General features: G+C 47.5%; 1 protein-coding gene across 1 annotated transcript in view; it reads right to left on the bottom strand.

The window, feature by feature from the left end:
• The window catches only part of Plxna4 (plexin A4), a 420,278-nt gene that overhangs the window by 48,872 nt on the left and 353,589 nt on the right, over positions 1 to 17,817 (bottom strand). The window contains exons 11-16 of the mRNA XM_010611730.2: positions 16,110 to 16,206; positions 15,509 to 15,699; positions 11,945 to 12,096; positions 7,521 to 7,638; positions 2,842 to 2,978; positions 1,725 to 1,889 (exon numbers count right to left, since the gene is read on the bottom strand). Of these exons, the coding sequence (XP_010610032.1) occupies positions 1,725 to 1,889; positions 2,842 to 2,978; positions 7,521 to 7,638; positions 11,945 to 12,096; positions 15,509 to 15,699; positions 16,110 to 16,206 (860 nt within the window). The remainder of the gene's footprint in view (positions 1 to 1,724; positions 1,890 to 2,841; positions 2,979 to 7,520; positions 7,639 to 11,944; positions 12,097 to 15,508; positions 15,700 to 16,109; positions 16,207 to 17,817) is intronic.

The raw sequence follows: 17,817 nt of genomic DNA, 5'->3' as shown, positions 1-17,817 counted from the left end.
GGTGAAACTCCTTAACATCCATGTTGATTTCTACCATCTATCCATTTGTCCAACTTTACGGTCCCAGTCCCTTCCTTCCTTTGCCCTTTGAATACACTAAGGTTCCTGTGACACCCAGAGAGGATCTTTTGTCCTAACAGTTGGCAAGATGAGCATGGGATGTCCAGCCATCTCCCCAGTCTTCTCAGTCATCAGTTCCATACGCAGGTGCAACACCCCTATCCTGTCCCCAAGCCAACAGGGCTGCTTGCTGAGCAGTACAGAGCCATGCCTTGTGCAGAGTTGTGCAGAGTCTGCCATCCTCAGACTTCCTTAACCCAACCAGGAGCACCACAGCTGGGTGGCAGTCCTAGAAAAGTCTCCAGCCTCTTTCTTAATGTAAGCATGACAAGAGGATGGCAGATAAATACCAAGAAGGATGAGATATCTCTTCCTGCCATGATGACATTAACCTAGGCTGTGAATTTCTCAGAGTTCTGGCACTTAGTGAGTAAAGCAGGAGGGGTTACATTAGTTCCCAGGATTCACCAGCCGTAGGGCTTTCCACAGGCTGTTCCTTCTCTATGCCTTATCCTCTTCATCTGCATCAAGACTGTATCTAAAGCTCCTACGGGTGGCCTGACCCAGTGACTGCTGAGGACAGCCACATATCAACCCAGCAGCCACATTGCCTTTTCTCTGGGCTAAGTCAGGGGGTGGCACACACTTGCTGAAAAGGGCTACATGGTAAATATTTTAGGCTTTACAGGCCTAATGGTCCCTGTCACAATTACTCAACTCTGCTGTGCTGGTGAGAAAGCAGCTACAGGCTATGCACATAGAATGGCATGACTGTGTGTTAATAAAACTTTATTTAAAAAAGCATGTGGCCAGCCAGATTTAGCCCAGGACTGGTTTCAAGTCTGTTCCTTTGACTGGACTGGTCCCTGTTCTAGCTATAGAGAGTATTTCTTCATGCTGTCCCTACGATGCTCACACTCAGAGCTGGAGCAGATAGTGTTGGTCTGCAGAAGACTGAACTCTGGCAGGGACAGAAAAGATAGGAATGAGGCCTGGGAAGTGGGCAGAGGAGGAAGCTGAGCCTGCACTGCTTCATGCATCCTCCAAGACCTGGAAATGCAGACACATGCTGTCTGTATGCTGCTCCGCCTCTGCTGTGACACACACCCTTGCAGAGACCCTAGAGATCCTCAGGTTTCCACATCCCCAGGGGACTTGCAGAAAAGGTGGAAGAGTTTGTGACTTGCCTCAGGTAAATGGCTAAAGAGCTTCCACTCTTCATCGGGGTCTTTCTATAACAGCATCCAACACTGGTTCAGCCATCTGGGATATTCAGTGCCCTCATGGTGGACATTAAAGGAAGCAAGGAACCAGGCCCACACCCTGTCCTTCAGGGAAGTTGGCTCTGATAACACTCATTTTCCCACATACCTCAGCCTGAGGCAGAACCAGAATGCCACAGTGGGGGACCTGGTACCCACTGTGGGAAGGGACACAGCCTGCAAGTCCTGAAATCAGGGCTCACTTCCAGACAGGGTCCTGCATGGAGGTGGAAGCAGGGAGCCACGGTAGCAGAGTAGTCTAATTTTGAGGTGTTCAGAACCCAACCCAGTCCATCAGTCTCCAAAGCAGCGTTGGGCCCCCACGACTCTCCTTGCCTTTTCAGAGCTACAGAGGGAAACTGAGGCCCAGAGGTATGAAAATACACTCAGGGCAGCTCCTACCTGACAATACTCCACTCTGGCTCGATACGCACAATGGTGGGGTCTTCCACATACTGGAAGACCAGGTCCTGGCGGATCCTGGCCCTGTCCACCTGCACCGTCACCTTCATCTCCAGAACCTCATCAGAGGATGTGGTGTTGCAGACGATGAAGGACGGAGATCGCCTGGAGGAGGGAAGCAGAGCGGCGGGCCCCGGATACTGAGAGGATGGTGGTCCTGAGAATTACACCCGACTGCCCATGCGAATCAGGCTCCTCAGAGGAAAAGGGGAGAACTGGCTTGGATGAAAAACTCAAGCACCAGGAATAGACTGTCTCGGACTGAGCTCTTGACAGGCTCACTGAGCCCAGCATTCTCACAGGCGTGGTCCTGGGCCCTTGGTCTACCCAGCCTTCTTTTTATCAAGAATGGTGCTAAATCAGTCTGGTGAGGATTTCAAGACCTTGGGCTTTGATGACCCTGGCTTTCTCTTGGCAAGAATCCCAAGCCTGCATGCAAACTCCTCTTCCCAGTTCTCCCTCCCAAGACTCCTCATTCTGCTGTTGGCTCTCAGTCCCCAGCTGTGTTCACTGCACTTGGAGTTGAGCTGTCTCTCTCCCTTATTGTGATAGGGTCTGCTCTGTTGCAGCTGTCCTGACCAAGCCTTCCTTGCCTTTTTAACAAGTGTCAGAGTAATGTGTTCTTCAACACTACTATAGCACACTCTAGGCTGCTCCTACTTCAGCCCCATGGCAGTCCTCAGCACAGTCCCTTCCAAGAATGCCTCTCTCTAGAGACCTTCTGGCTCTTCTGGAGGCCAGGTGTGCCCTTCTGGGCTAGCAGGTGGCACAGGGAGGGAAAGCTACCTCCCTTGGTGCTGTTTCAGTCAGCACTGAGTCCCAGCTGGGTCTGTGGCAGCTGGAGAGATGCTACCCTAGGAACAGGGTCTAGAATAGATTTTGAGCTGCACTTTGTAGCAGGGAAGGGCCACAGTGCCCTCCTGGAGACAGCATCCACTTTCTCAGGAAGCAGCACATACTCCCAAGAGTTAGCCAGGAAGTCCCTGCCTTTGGTGGTCCCTCCCTCCCTGCTCCAGGTAGTGACCTATCTGCCCCACCCCGGGACCCCTGGGGTTACCTGTGGAAGTGGCAGGGCTGCTTTCCGAACATCACCACCACGTTGCTGCCCGCGTTCAGGTTGGTGCCTGTGATGGTCACTTGGGTACCCCCAGACATGGGCCCCCGGCTGGGCTTCAGGTCTGACAGCGACAGGGTCTGTGTAGGAAAGGACAAGCCTGAGACACGATGCCTCGGAGGGTAGAGGTGGTGCTGGGCTGTTCCTTGCCCAAGCTGTCTTCTGCAACTTTCAGTCAAGGTGGCTGTGAGAATAGGCAATGTCTGGGACCCTAAGAGTTTGCATAACTGTATCTACAACAGCAACAAAGGCAGCTGCCATGCACTGATATTGTATGTGTCAGGCTTTATCTATAGCAATATACATACATGTACACACATACATATAATTGTCCAATCAACTCTATAATGAAGGTGTTACTATTTTATAGATGAGATCCAGAGATGTTAAGTTTTCCATGCTTATACATTCAAAAAGTGAAATAATTGCAATCAGACTCCAGAGCTCCAGTTCCCAACAACCTTGCCCATCTACAGTCTCACTGCTTTGGGAAAGGTGACTTAGTCACTTCTGCAGGCTTCTTCAGAGAGCTGCCCAAAGCACCTCGTGGGTAGAGCCATGGAATGTGAGCGAGACACAAACAAGAGTCCTGTCTCTTTCCAGGCCAGTCCAGAGTCCCTACCATGATGGGACTAGAACAGCAGGGCTGTGAGTGGGGGCAGGGACGAAACTGCCACAGCTGGGGATTTGGAGTTGCAGTTCTTTCTTTCATTAGCATTTTAATGGAAAAACTTTCCTTGGTCCCAGGTGAGAAGCCTGTATCTGCATTTAAATGAAGATTGCCCTCTCCCTTCCCCAGCCACATCCCTTTAAAGAACTTGGCTCTAAAGAGAGAGGCTGGCATCCTTCCCGAGGGAGACCTCCTTCGGTGAAACCTCAGGGCGCAAAGAGAAACCCTGGCAGAACCAGACACCCACTGCCTAGCGTGCGCCCAGGTACAGGGGCAGGGCACACAGGGCACTGCTGACCTCACAGTGGAAAGAGCCTGCTTTCTCAGCTCTGCCTGGATCATGCTCTGTAGCTCATCTTAAGATAGAATCTCTTTGGTAACAAAATCAGGAATGAAGGACTGAGCCAAAAATTGGTTCTCTCCAAGGCAATTGCACCACCACAAAGGGCCTGCAGAGCTCCCTAGAGACGGAAGGAAAAGTACAGTGTGTATGGTGTGGTGTGGTATGGCATGATGTGTGTGTGTGTGTGTGTGTGTGTGTGTGCGTGCGTGCGTGAGAGAGAGAGAGAGAGAGAGAGGAAGGGCTGTCCATGTATGCACATGGCTTGAAGGCAGCATGGTCCTAGCCTGCCTTGGGAGAGCAACCAGCCTGTGGGTGGTTCCTAGAAGGACAGAAGTGGGTAAACCCCTGGGGTTTGTCATGGTGCTGCTATCAGGGGGTCTCTGGAGGAGGGCAATTTTCCAGGGATGGGGAGAGAGTGTTATGGAGACATGTTTTAGAATTGTGAGAAACTATTAATTATTCAAGTCATGCTTCATAAATATTTCACGGTGGGTTTGCACGGGAAATCAAATCATTATTTGCAAGCTCCTCACTTGGCTCTGTGGATGGAGGTAGTCGGTGAAGAAAAAGAATTCTCTGAAGGGCCTGGATCTGGATCCCTTGGCCTTGGAGGTTGAGTTTGGGTTAAATAAATCAGATCAGAGCCTGGACTGATTTGTGGAGGGAAACCCCAACCTTGCCCCCAACTCTCACATTGGGAAAGGACACCCCAGGTCCTGAGAAGCACCTCCTAAAACAGGGCTTCCTAGTGTACCCCCAGAGGAACCAGAGGAAGGAGTTCCCCAGCGTCCCAGGACTTCTGTGCGGGATCCAAGGAGTGTCCCACACCAGCCACCTGGATGAGCAGAAGGCAGTGGGGCTCTGGGTGCTTGGAAATATAATAGAAAGAATTCTGTCCCTTCCTGCCTCGAGAAGAAATTCATGGAGACCACAGATGTTGTTGCCACCCAGACACATTTGGAGCTCTGTGGGGATTTGGGGGCTCCATGACTCAATCCTTCAGTGTAAACTGGACCAGAGGACAAGGTCAGTGTCATTAGCATTGGTCTTCCTCAAAGTCTTCCCCAGTGAGTAGACATGAGACACCAGATTGTTCCTTGGAGGTGCCCTTCAAATACCAAAGTGACACCAGTCTTGAGCCAAAGGACCATTGGTTTGTTTTATGGCATTTTTCTCCACAGGTTCTGATCTGATGCTGTTCTTCCTCCTCCTCCCTGCCCCTTCTCTCTCCCTTCCTCAGTTCTGATCTCCAGTGTACATCAGAGTCAACCGTATTCCATGAATGACTGCCTACTCCCCAAGGTCCCCACAGAAGTCAGTCTGGCCTGGACAAATGCTGCTTTTCTAGGGACCCTACTGTATATGAGAAGAGGAGCCCAGCTGCAGAGGAGCAGTGGAGTGTGGTGCAGGAAGATACTCTGGCACCAAGGGGTGGGCTGCAAGGGTTGTGGTATCCCCAGCTCAGCTCTGTGTATTCAGAAGACAACAGGTAGGGCACGGGCTGAACTCTGCAGAGAGGAAGATGTGGCTTAGCGCAGCCAGGGGAAGGAGACAGAGGGGAAGGAGGTGGGAAAGGTGGAAGTTGGAGAAATAAGATTGGACAGGGAAGGTGAACACATCAGAGAACTCAGGGTCCTCAAAGTAGAGACAGCTTGATGCAAATGAGTTTTCCATGGAGGTAGAGGGGTTATAATTGGCACAGACCAAATGCAGATTTAAGGGGGAAATAGTGCGAGCAAAGAGAATAGGAAAAGTGAGACTCCAGGATATGGTGAAGATGGCTTTCAGGGATTAATGGAAGCCAGGGCACAGTTTGCTAAGACTACTAGACTGGGGGACAGGCCACAGGCAGAAATGGGCAAGAGGGGATGCACTGTGTTGGGGGGCGGACATCTTGGATAAGTCAGGCTTGGGCACAGAGGTTGGAGTTTCACAGAGAGACATGTTAGAAAAAGCTGTAACCCCAAGGAAATGCCAGTTTAGTGAATTAGAGGCTTGGCTAGTCCTGTCTACTCTGTCATCCAGGGTCACTGCCAAGGACACAGGATGGAAACCATCTGGCTGGCTGGATGGCTGTGGAAGCCCAGCGCTTGCTTTGGCCATGCTGTGGTTGCCTCCTTCTTCCTCTTTGCTGCCAGGTGATCCAGAGCCAGATTCCTTGCCCAGAACCTGGTGAGCAGGAATGTCACCAGTGTGTGTTCAGTAACGGTCACTGGCACCTAAAGGGAGGTTTGGTTTCCCAGGAGCAGAGGTGGGGAGGGGCATCTGACCTGCATTTCTCTGATGTTCACCCCACCACATTCAAGTCCTTAGCTGCAGCTGATCTCACCCACCTTGGAGACTGTGGATCTACTGAGAGAGGGGCTGTGCTGGCTGTTAGTTATCACCACAAAACCACAGTCAGAGCCACCAAATTACATTACAGAATTCAATGTAATTAACCAAGTATTTATCAAAAATATGGCAAGGGATATTGCACAAGGTGATGAATGCTGTCAGTTGAAGGGACAAAAAATGAACTCAAAGAAAAGAGGGAAGGAAGGCAGCAAGGAAGAAAAGAGGAAAGGGAGGGAGGAGGAAGAGAGAAGGATTTCCCATGACATTATTTCAGGGCATTTGATGCCCGGGCATAAAATCCATTACCTTTACCACAGGCCTCCAGCTTTCAAAAGCAGCTCGGGACCCTGAGCAAATTATACCATTGTAGTTGTCATTAACATGCGAAGACAGTTTTGAAAGCATTGGGTGTGCATGGCATGGGATGTGCCATGTCTCCAGTGTCCCCACAATCACAAGGCCAAGGGACCCCAAAGCCTCTCTCCTCCAGAATCACTTGATAGGACCATATAGGCTGGATGGAGTCAAGACCTGGCAGGATGGGGTGACCTGTCGAGAGGCTGAGGGAGGAAGAAAGGGGTGGTGGATGGTGGGGGGGTAACAGTGTGGGTGGGTGGGGATGGGCTGGATGTGCAGGTGGACTGTGGGGCCGTGAGATGTAGGACAAGTGAAAGAAGCACTGAAGAGGTCATGGGGCAGGGCTGATGGTGAGTGGGGGGTGGGGGAGAGAAGGTGATGGGCTGGGAATGATGGGCATGAGTGTACAGGGAAAGGTGAGGGTTTAGCAATGATAGGCAATACAGGAAATGATACTAGAAAGAATAAGTACATTTTATGTAATTTTCATGATACCACGTTGTAGGTGCTATTATTGTCTCCATTTTACAAATGAAGAACCTGAGACACAGAAACATTAAGTAACTTGCCAAAGTTCACCTAGTTAGTAAGTAAGTGGTAGAGCCTGGGTAACAAGGCCCAGGAGTCGTTATATGTGTAGACTGCACACTCACATACCCATTGCGTCACCCCTCCACTCAGCCGGGTGGGGACACTGGGAACCAAAGGATACAGCATCTTACCTAGAGCCACACAACCAGACACAGCTAAGTCTGGATTTGAGCCTGGATCTCAAAGGCTTTCTTCCTACTGATGACAGGATAGGACTCCCATGATAGGGGAGGGCAGGCCTGCAGGCCCTTGCCCTGGGTTTGCAAGAACCTCTGGCAGGACCTAGCAGTAACAGTCATGAGCTTTGTGGTGATCAGGACTCACCATGAAGTAGTAGAGCTGTGAGGAGCGGGCCATGAACTCGGGCCGACACACAGCTACACAAATCTCCACAAAGCCTGCATGCTGGCTGGGCTTGGCCTCCCCCATCTCACACACGATCCTGCAGGAGGAGAGAGAGAGGGACTCATGAGCCCTGGGACTCCCAGCTGTGATTGTGACCCTGGATCCCATAGTACCTCCCAGCCCCTTCTGCTATGCAGTAGACTCTCAGGAACATCAAGAGAGGTAGGAGTAAATGACACCCCTGTAGTGTTTTAAATATGAAGAGTCCTCCAAAGACTCACGTATTGAAGGTTTGATCTGCAATAAAGCAATGTTCAGAGGTGGGGCCTAGAGGTGATTGGATCAGGATGGTATTAACCTCATCAGTGGGTTAATCTGTGCCAAGGGCCTAAAGCAGTGGAGCCAGCTGACCATGGACTGAAAGCTCTAAGACTGTGAGCCAAAATAAACTTCTTCTCCTTTCAGTTGTGTGTAACAAGTCTTTTGACCCAGCAACAGGAAGGTTAACTACTATACCCCGATTCTTTCCTGCAGGGCTCCACTTGGGTGCTAAGGAAAGGGGGACATTTTGAGGGAGATTAGAAGTCTCAGTGTCCTGACCCCAGACATTTAGTCTGGTCTGTGACTGTCCATGCAATTGTTAGTGAGAGTGGAGGGAAGGTTTTCGTCAACCTACTTAGGAAAATAGAGCTAGCAGAGAAATTATGTACCCTATCCAAGGCGCCACAGCAGTCAGACCCAGAATCTGAACTGACCTAAAGTTCTCAGGTCTTCACTTGGGAGCTCCTTGCTCCCAGCACTTGGGCTACTTCAGGGACCTGTTTTTTGTTCCCAGCAGCCCAGCTTTCAGGATGGACAAAGAAATACCTATGTGTATATAGGCAGGGATATAGGTATAAAGGCTGGGATGCATAGTCTTGCATATATATATATTTTCTTCATTTTACAAATGAAGAAACAGAGGCACCAAAAGTTAAGCAACTTGCTCAGACATGTGTATAGTCCAGATGTATATATGTATATCTTCCATATCCATGGGATCTACATCTGTGTTCGAAGCAGCCATGGATCAAAAATGTTCCCCCAAAATCACGTCTGTACCCTATGCGTACACTCTTTTTCCTGTCATTATGCTCTAGACAATACTCTATAATAATAATTTGCATGACACTGCCATTATATTTAGTATTACAAATAAAAGAAATGATTTAAAGTATAGGGAAGATGTGTGTATGTTGTAAGCAAATATTGTATTACTTTATAGAAGAGATTTGAGCATTCTTGGGCTTCAGTATCTACTGAAGGTTTTGAAACCAGTCCCCCTGGGATACACACACACACACACACACACACACACACACACACACACTTTATATGCATACACATGTCCATATTACACACAAGTATAAGGATATAAAGATAACGTGTCCACTGTCCTACAACCGTACAGCATGGACTTTTATTCATGCTACTATATAGATAGCTCTACATTTTTTAAGAGCATCACAATCATTTTTCTGTGATTGCATTATAATTTTATGCAACCACCTTCCTATTGATGGACATTTAATTATCCCTATTTTTATTCTGCTTCAAATATCCCTACAAAATGAACCAATTTATATCAACATTCCTAAGCTCAGTATGCTTACTAGAATGTGCTTCTAAGGAGGGAACTTCTGGGTTAAATGCCTTGTGGATATAGAATTGATAGACAGATCCAAATAATACTCCAGAAAGGCTGCCTTGGTTTGCATTTCTATCAGTGGTCCACTCTGGGCCAACACTAAATATTAGTAAGCCTTTGTAAGTTTTTCCAGTATTCTAGGGGGAAAAAAAATCTCATTTTAATTTTCATTTTCCTTGTTACGAGTGAGGCTGCACATATTTGTATATGTGTTTTATTCTCTATAGCCTCCCCTTTGACTTTTCTGTTGAAGCCCTCTCTTTTTCTGATGGATGGTCTTTATGTAGGCCCTTCTGAACTAGGAGTATTAACTTTTGTCTGCTGTAAATATGGCAATTATTTTCTGCCCATTCGTCATCTCTTTCAACTTTGGTTTCAATATCTTTTGCCACATGAAAGTTTCAAAGTATCTGTGATTAAATTGGTTGTTTTACTTTATAGTATCTACCTTTTGTGTTTCCCTTAGAAAGAACTTCTGAGGAAATAATCCTCCAAAAATATATAATATGTATACCTTTATATAGTACACACACACACACACACACACACACACACACACCTTTCTGCTCACATAAATAGTGTGTGTTCCATGTAAAAAGATATGAAAAGGACATAAAAGCACTTGTCATACATACATAACCACTCCCTTCAAAGGCACTACACAGAGATTTCCTTTGTCAACATTTTGGGGTAGATTTTCAATCTTGTTTTGTCTTTTGCTGAATTAATTATAAATTCTGTATTCTGCCTGGTATTATATGGTTTTGCTTGAAATACCTCGAAGATATGCCTGGCCATGATTCTTTGATAGTGTGAGATTTAGTGGTTTTATAATGTACTATCTACTGCATGTACAGATGATCTCTGACTAATGACTGCTTGATTTATAATATTTCCACTTTACAATGATGCGAAAGTGATACCCCTTCCATAGAAGCCACACTTTGAATGGTGAACTTTGATCTTTTCCTGAGCTCGCAATGTGTCCTATGATATTCTGTTGCACTTCTGGATGGTGGCAGTGAGACACAGATTCCAAAGAGCCATCATCCTGCAGGAAAGACCTGACACTCCGTTGTGTACACTGTTGCTAAGCTGGAATGATTGGTACACTAGGTGTATTAAATGCATTTTGAATTTATTATATTTTCAATTTATAATGGGCCTATCAGCAAATATCCCATTGTAAGTTAAGGAGCTTCTGGACAATAATTTATTGAATTGACAAATTTCCCATTTTTAGATCTACAAATTACTTCTGAGTTTTTATTATAAATACAGCTGAAATATGCATTCTTGCAAGCAAACATTTGTACAAGCTGGTTATTTAAGGAACAATTTAGAAGTGTGGTGGTCAGGCTAAAGTCTTCTGACCCATATTTCCAAGTGACTTTTAGAAAGTTTGTCCCAATATTATACCCTGCCATGAGTGAATGGGCCTGTTACTTCTCATGTCTCTTGTCTACACTGGGTATTTCTAAAATTTGATCTCTATTATTTTAATTTGCATTTTTATGACTTTTAGTCCTTTATACATCTTTTGTATATCGTACATTCACGGTCTTTTCCCACTTTGTGATATTTTTCTTTTATTTATAAGGACTTTTAACTCGTTAAGGCAAACTACTAACTGTGATAGGGTCTAATCATATTCCTGGTTTATCACTCACAATTTTATTTTCTTACAGTGATTTTTGAAGTGCAAGTTTTAAAGCTTTCTGTGCTCAAATTCCCTAATCTTTTCCTTTATAATGCCTTTTTTTGCAGTTTATATTACCCTCTTCCTGAAATCAAATAAATTCTCACCTGTTTTCTTTGAATCCTTTTACAGTTTCATTTTTTATCCATAACTCTTTAATCCATCTGGAATTTATTTTTGTGTCTAATGTGAAATAAGGATCCGATATTGTACTTTTTCCAGGATGTTAACCAGCGCTATTTATTAAATGATCTTGTCTTTCTTTGCTGATTTGAAATGTTACCTCCCTTACATATTAAGTTTTTACATGTCAGAATTGTTTTGCTGGGTGTTCTCTCTCATTCCATAGATCTAACTGTGAGTTGGGACTTAGAGAGACAGTGCAGAGAACTGAATTCATGCTTCTCTGGCAGTCTAAATTTTGCTTTGTCTCACCTCTACCGCAGGCTCCAGGTAGGTAGCATCATTTTTTTCTTCTCTCCCTGTGATCACCCCTTCCCCGCTCTGTACTTTCCCAGTATGGCAGCTGGGGGTGGGGAGTTTATGTGGGGGTACTTCCAGCACTGTAGAATGTCTGAGGCATCTCTTTTTTCTGAAGTTCACTGAAGTTCTGAAATTCTGTTGTTGACAAGGGCATTCCTCATAGAGGTCGAGCCTCCCTAATCTGAAAATCTAAACTCTGAAATGCTCCAAATTGCATTTTGAGTGACAACTTAATGTCACAAGTGAAAAGTTTCACACCAAGAAACTTAATTTCATGCACTAAATGATTAAAACAATTGTAACAAATTGCCTCCAGCCCATGTGCATAAGGTGCATATGAAACATAAATGAAGGTCATGTTTAGATTTGGGGCCCATCATGAGAACATCTCATTACGCATATGTAAATATTTGAAAATCTAAAAAACCCTAAATCTGAAACACTTGTGGTCCCAAGCACTTGAACTAAAGGATACTCAGCTTGTACCAACTTGTCTCCCCGCACCTTCTCCACATGTCAGGGGCCTCCACTTACTGTTCTGCAGGGATGTAGCCATCTACCAAAGGGCTGCACTCCACACCAGCCACCTTGACATGGGAGGCAATGTCCCGGAATTCCAGGCCCAGGTTCTCTCCCCGGATGGTGACCTTGGTGCCCCCTTCCCGGGGGCCGGTCACTGGAATTATCTGCAGGGAGGAGGAGAAGAATGGTATAGGCTCTAGGATATGCTTTTGATCACCTTCAATGGGACCAACAGATTGTCTGTTTTTTCTTTCAGTTGTGCTAACCCCTTGAGTGGTTCTAAGTCCACAGTCATCCACAGTCTGGGGCTGTTAATGGGCTGTGGCCTTGAGTGAAGCAATGTATTTGTGCATGGTCTTAGGAACTGTGTTCAAAGTCCCTGGTGTATCTTTCCATCTTGTAGAAGGAGATGAGGGGATGAAATGTAACTGCAGTATTACTGGATAATTAGCAGAAAATTAGAATTAAAGTCTTTTGGCCTTTGCCCATGTTAGATTTACTTTCAAGGAGAATAAAATCTTTCTATCAATCTATCCAGGATCATCCTGTGAACCTTTGGAGATCCTTCCCAAATGTCAATCTCCATAACCACATATTTTTCTCCACTGAAATCCCAAGGCACCTTATTTTTCTGCTTTGTTTGACGATAACAGTTATTTATGTCTGCTTCCTCATCTTTCCGACTCCTAGCCCTGCCTCTTCAGACCCTTATCTACTGAGGGCAGGGACTGTGTCTCATTGCTCCCGTGGTCTTGTGAGAGCAGCGTGCATTGTAACTATAATGAAAACAGCACTTTTCTGGTCTTTTAGGAGCAATGGTCACACACTCTGCCTTAATTGTTTGGTTTCTCCTGGGGATAAGTTTAAGTTAGATTTTACCCTGGTATAGTGGTCAACATGTCTGGCTTTTCCTCTTAAGATGCCATCATCAAACCAAGATTGGAAAGTTAGGACTCAACAGCCCCGGGCAGCTCTGAGGGATGAGCAAGGACAGTCAATGAGATCCTAATGTGACAAGTACACCTCACCCACTCCTTTCCTCTGCTGATGCCTCAGTGCACCTGCACCTGGCTTCTGGCTCATGTCTGGGGATCAGAATAGTAGGAGACTCTAGCTCTTTTCAGCATGTGCTACCGTCCCACCCAGCAAGGGTCACAACTGTGGTTTCATCCTGAATAAGGGTGAAAGTTGGGGAAGCAAAGGCAATAGGATTGACTGCCCCTGAGCAGCATCTTTGCTGGGAGAGCTGTTTGCCTACAACAAGCCAACCACCTCCTGCCTCTTACACATCCCTCATGTGGGCATGAATATTTACAAGTGGATGTGCACATGGGTATGAGAGTTTGCACTGTGTCCCCATTGTAGTAGAAAAATAGCTTCCTCAGAAACACAGACCTATCTCTGCATGAGGGAGGCAGGCAGCAGCCAGGAAGACAGGGAGAGGGTGTCTGGGTTTGTCCCCAATGCCTGCCCAGATGGTCAGTGTCCAATGTGCCCCCAGCACCTGGCAGCAGTGTCTACATCAAATTCCAGCCCCAGCTTGTCATCCTGTAAAAGAAATTTTATCTCTGGCCCAGTCCAGGTTCCCTGGAGGGCTGATGCCAGGATGGAGGCAGTAAATAGCCTCCATTGCAGGGAGATTTGTTTAATTTGCAGCCTCCTCCCTGTGATTTTCTTGGGCCCAGGCCAAGAAGAAAGCAAGTTGCTCTGACTCCTGAGCCCAGCACACTAGGAGCTGCCATGTGCTGTATCCCCAGGGCTGGCTTCTTATTAATGGCGTGGGGGCAGCGGTTCGTAGAGGACGTGCAGGGTGGGGTAAGCTGGGATGGAAAGAAGGGGGACACAGGCTGCAGAAGGGGCACTGACCTTGTCATCTTGCTGCAGTTCTGTAGGTTAAACGTGCTAGTGCTTGCCCCCAGTTTGTCCTGCTTAGCTCCTCCCCATGTGGAGGACTGGAAAGGGGCTGAGTGGAGCTCCTCATGCATAGATAACCAGAAATTTGGATGGTGAAAGGACTGAGGAGTGGGGCACGTTTTGAGGGTCACCCTGTAAGGCTGCTTTACTGGGTAAGGCTCTTCACCCACAAAAGTGAAGACCCTTCTGGCTGTAACACAGCAATTATGTGTGCACAATTTGAGAGTCGGGGTGTAAAGTCCTACCACTGCAATGGCGAACAGTAACCCAGGACTCAGAAGATGCTGGCAGGGCAAAATTACATTGCTGAACATTGGTCTCTTTGTATGGGAAAGGGCAATGATAGCCCTGGCCTCAGCCAATGTGATGGGTCAAATTGTGTCCATCCCACAGATTCATTTATGGAGGTCCTAACTAACCCCGGTAGGGTCTTTACAGAGGCAATGGAGCTTAAATGAGTTCATTAGGGTAGGCTTTACTCCAATATCATTGGTGTCCTCATACAAAGGGGTAAGTGAGACACAGAGGATCATGTATTGCAGGGAGAAATGAGAAGACACACAGATGGAAGAGGGTCACCCACAAGCGCAGGAGTGAGGCTGAACCAGTTCCTTCCTCACAGTCCTTAGAAGGAACAAACCCCACCAACACCTTGGTCTTGGACTTCTATCTCCAGAATTGTGAAAAAATGGATTTCTACTGGTTAGGCCACCTAGTTTGTGGTACTTACAGCAACTCTAGGAACCCAACATAAGAGGGTGGCTGTGAAGACTGGTGAGACATGAAGGTACCATGCAAACTCTAAGGCACTGCACATACACATAGCCTAGGGCTGTGACTGCCACTGCGAGACTATCAGATAATATATGTTTATAGGCACCAGTTTGTTCTCATCATTTACAGGAAGAGTCTGAGCTATTTTCCTTCTCTTTGCCTCTCCCTTTCCTGTCTGGTTATTATCATAACCAGCATCCACAATGGCAAAGAGGCACTGAGCTCCTATCACATGCTACCTCCTGTGCCATGTGCAAGACACAGTAGAGTATGTAGAAAGAAACATGCATCTCTCTTTCTTACTTTAAGAGGGGACAAGGAACTCCAGCCACAGCAAAAAGGGGTATTTTAGCTGGTCTTTCTGCCACTGTGTGCAGTGGAGAAGTGAAGAGAGTAAGCTACTTAAATGAACCCCAGGGCAGCAATTTCCTTGGTTTAGGTATCTTTGGTCATGATTTTAATGATGTTCATGAATGAGGAGGAGGAGGAATGGAGCTAAGTAGGCAATCTATAGTACAGTCCACTCTAATCCACTCCTTGTGTATCTCCCCTGTACAGGCGAGGACAGTGAGGAATAATGAATTAGCCCCAAGGCACCCATCAGTGAGCTAGTGGAACCTGGATTCAGACTCTGTTGTCTGTGTCCCACTATGTACATGTTTAGCCTTGCCTGGGCCCCTCCTTAGTCTTGTACTCTTGTGTGCAAATTCATTTCTGCCCCTATAACTTACTTGCTTTTGGTGAGCCCTGAGGCTTCCATTGTGACCTTCACCCTGTGCCCTGGGCTGGGCTCTGCACCGGAGCCTCCATGAACCCTTTGCCACTGATATAACCTTGCCACAGAGGCATTTAGGGACTGTGTCCTTTCAACAAGCTCATGTGGCTTACCTCCGTGATGCGGGGATTTGTACACTTGCTGTTGGCACCTGACAGCTCCAGCCACCGACTCTCATGGGCAGGACAGTGCTGGCGCAGGGTGCACTGGCCTGGGTTCTGGCACCAGCCACACTCGAAGTCTGGGTCAGCTTTGAGACACAGCCCACAGCTCTCACGCATGGCCCCACACTTGTAGAGGTAAACTGCAGAAGGCAAGGGCAAGAGATGCTTTGGGATGAGGTGGGCCAGAAGGGGACAGGAAGAAGGACCAAGAGTACAGTCCCAGTCTGGGAGGAAGGGTCCTAGGGCAGCTTTGCCCCTTAGCCATTCTGACAGAAAAGACAAAAGGAACCCCAGGGCTGAGGGAAGAGACGCAAGGAAGCAAGCCATGAGTCTCCATGCTCAGCAATTCTTCCCAGCAAGTCTCTTCTTCTGCTCCCTCCTGCAAGCCACCAGCCAGGAGCCCAGGCCCAAGAAGAGACAGCAAAGTATGCATGGTAGAGAGGCTAGGAGGAGGGACTCAGAGCTGGAGGGAGATATCAAGGGTTAGCAAGTGGGGGCTCCCCATTCCATCCCTCCCCCTGCTTTTCCCACCACGCTTGCCCCTCCACACCTTTATTCTGAGCAGGGTTGTCGATGTTAAAGTGCCCATTCCACACAACAGTCAGCTCCACAGGTAGGTTGTTGATCTCCATCCCTTCATAAGAGTACTGAAGCCATATGGGGAGAAGAGAAGAAAGAAAGCTGCACAGAGAATTCTAGAGGCTGTAAGTGCAGCCTCAGGCCCCCAAGAACACACAGGGCTAAGGACTGGCCAATACTTGTCCACTCCTTTATACACATGTGCATGTGTATATGGGGTGGGTCTGGAGGAAAAGAAAGAAGTGGGACCTGGATTCCTAGCATACCTGTGTGAAGCCACACCTGTGTGGAGAGGGCTTCAAAGAGCAGCTTGGATAGAGCCAGGAGCCATGGTTCATCACCATGGATCTTGGTGAGGAGGCTGCAGGCAATTGACCTACTTCCACCTAGCTGGGCTTTCCCAGGAAGTCTAACCAAGAAGGAGTCCTCTTTCTCCCAGGGAAACTTTCCACAAGGCCCTTCTAGGCCCACCTTTACACCAGGGAACTTTCTACTCCCCAGCAGGGAAAGTGGGTGCAGAGAGTAAAAATGAAGGAGCTACAGTCTTTAAGGGGATGTGAGGCTGGAGATAAAAGAACCAAAGATCAGGTGAGTGCTGACAGTGTAAAATCCTTCAGGGCGAGACCCTAAAGGCACTTACTGGCTCAAAGCCAGGCACACCTCGGCTTCCACACTGCTGTCCTTGGGGATACTGGCTGCCTCTGTCACCGGGTTCCTCATCCCACCCCACCCTCCCCACCCCACCTACTCCACCTGGGTAGGTCCTGGCTAAAAGAAAGGGGGTGAAGGCTGGGAGCAGGAGCAGGTGCAGAGGGCAGGGCCTGAGCATTCCAGCCCCTGCCCTGCCTCTGACAGCAGATGCTTCTCAGTGCCCAAGGAAAGGAGGTAAGCAGAGGGAACTCAGACCCTGCCCTGGGCAGCATTTCCAATCCCTACCTGGTGATTTTCTCATTATTCCACCAGACTTTGCCCTCGCAGGGGGCAGGACAGATGAATGGAATTGAGACAGGTTTTCTGTACAGAAGCAGCTGAGATCTGGGAATTTGTTGAAAGGGGACTTGGTTTGAAGTTGTGTTTGTAAAACCAATGAGCTCTTTTAATGCAGTTAAAGTTTGGAGGAGCTGGGCTTTGGAGATGGTGATGGCTACACGGGACCTCTCCCATGCTTTTCCTCCTCCAAGAGGCCACAGCATCTTCCCCAAAGAGAGCAAGGAAGACAGCCACAGGTATTGGGAATGTCTGCCTTGGGAGACTCTCAAGGTCCAGGGAGTATGCCTTTGGGTGTGGGCAGGAATGGATGGAAGCTTCTAAAGGATATGGTATAATCCTCCATCCAAGAAATCTCCCTGAGTCCCTAAATGAGCCCCAGTGTAAAGATGCCATGGTGTTGTCCCAAATGACACAAGTTTAACTCCCTGCTACCATATGCCCAGGTCAGGGAGGCATGTTCGGCATTTTTCCCAGGATAGAGGTGGTTTGCAGTGCACCGTCACAGATTCCCTCCTGTGACTGATACCACCTGGGTCCAAAGAATAAAGCAAAGTCCCCTGTCGTTGCAGGAACAACATCAGAGATATCCATCATCTCATAAACCAGGACAGTGGTCATCCTTTACCAGAGGGATATGTTCCAAAACTCCAAATAGATGCTGAAACCTCACATGGTACCAAACCCTATAT

This window comes from Fukomys damarensis, unplaced genomic scaffold (genome assembly GCF_012274545.1).
Source record: "Fukomys damarensis isolate Sample0158 unplaced genomic scaffold, DMR_v1.0_HiC HiC_scaffold_4, whole genome shotgun sequence".
NCBI classification, from domain to species: Eukaryota; Metazoa; Chordata; class Mammalia; order Rodentia; family Bathyergidae; genus Fukomys; species Fukomys damarensis.
The sequence above is the reverse complement of the archived record's forward strand: the minus strand, read 5'-3'. Positions and strand labels throughout refer to the sequence as shown.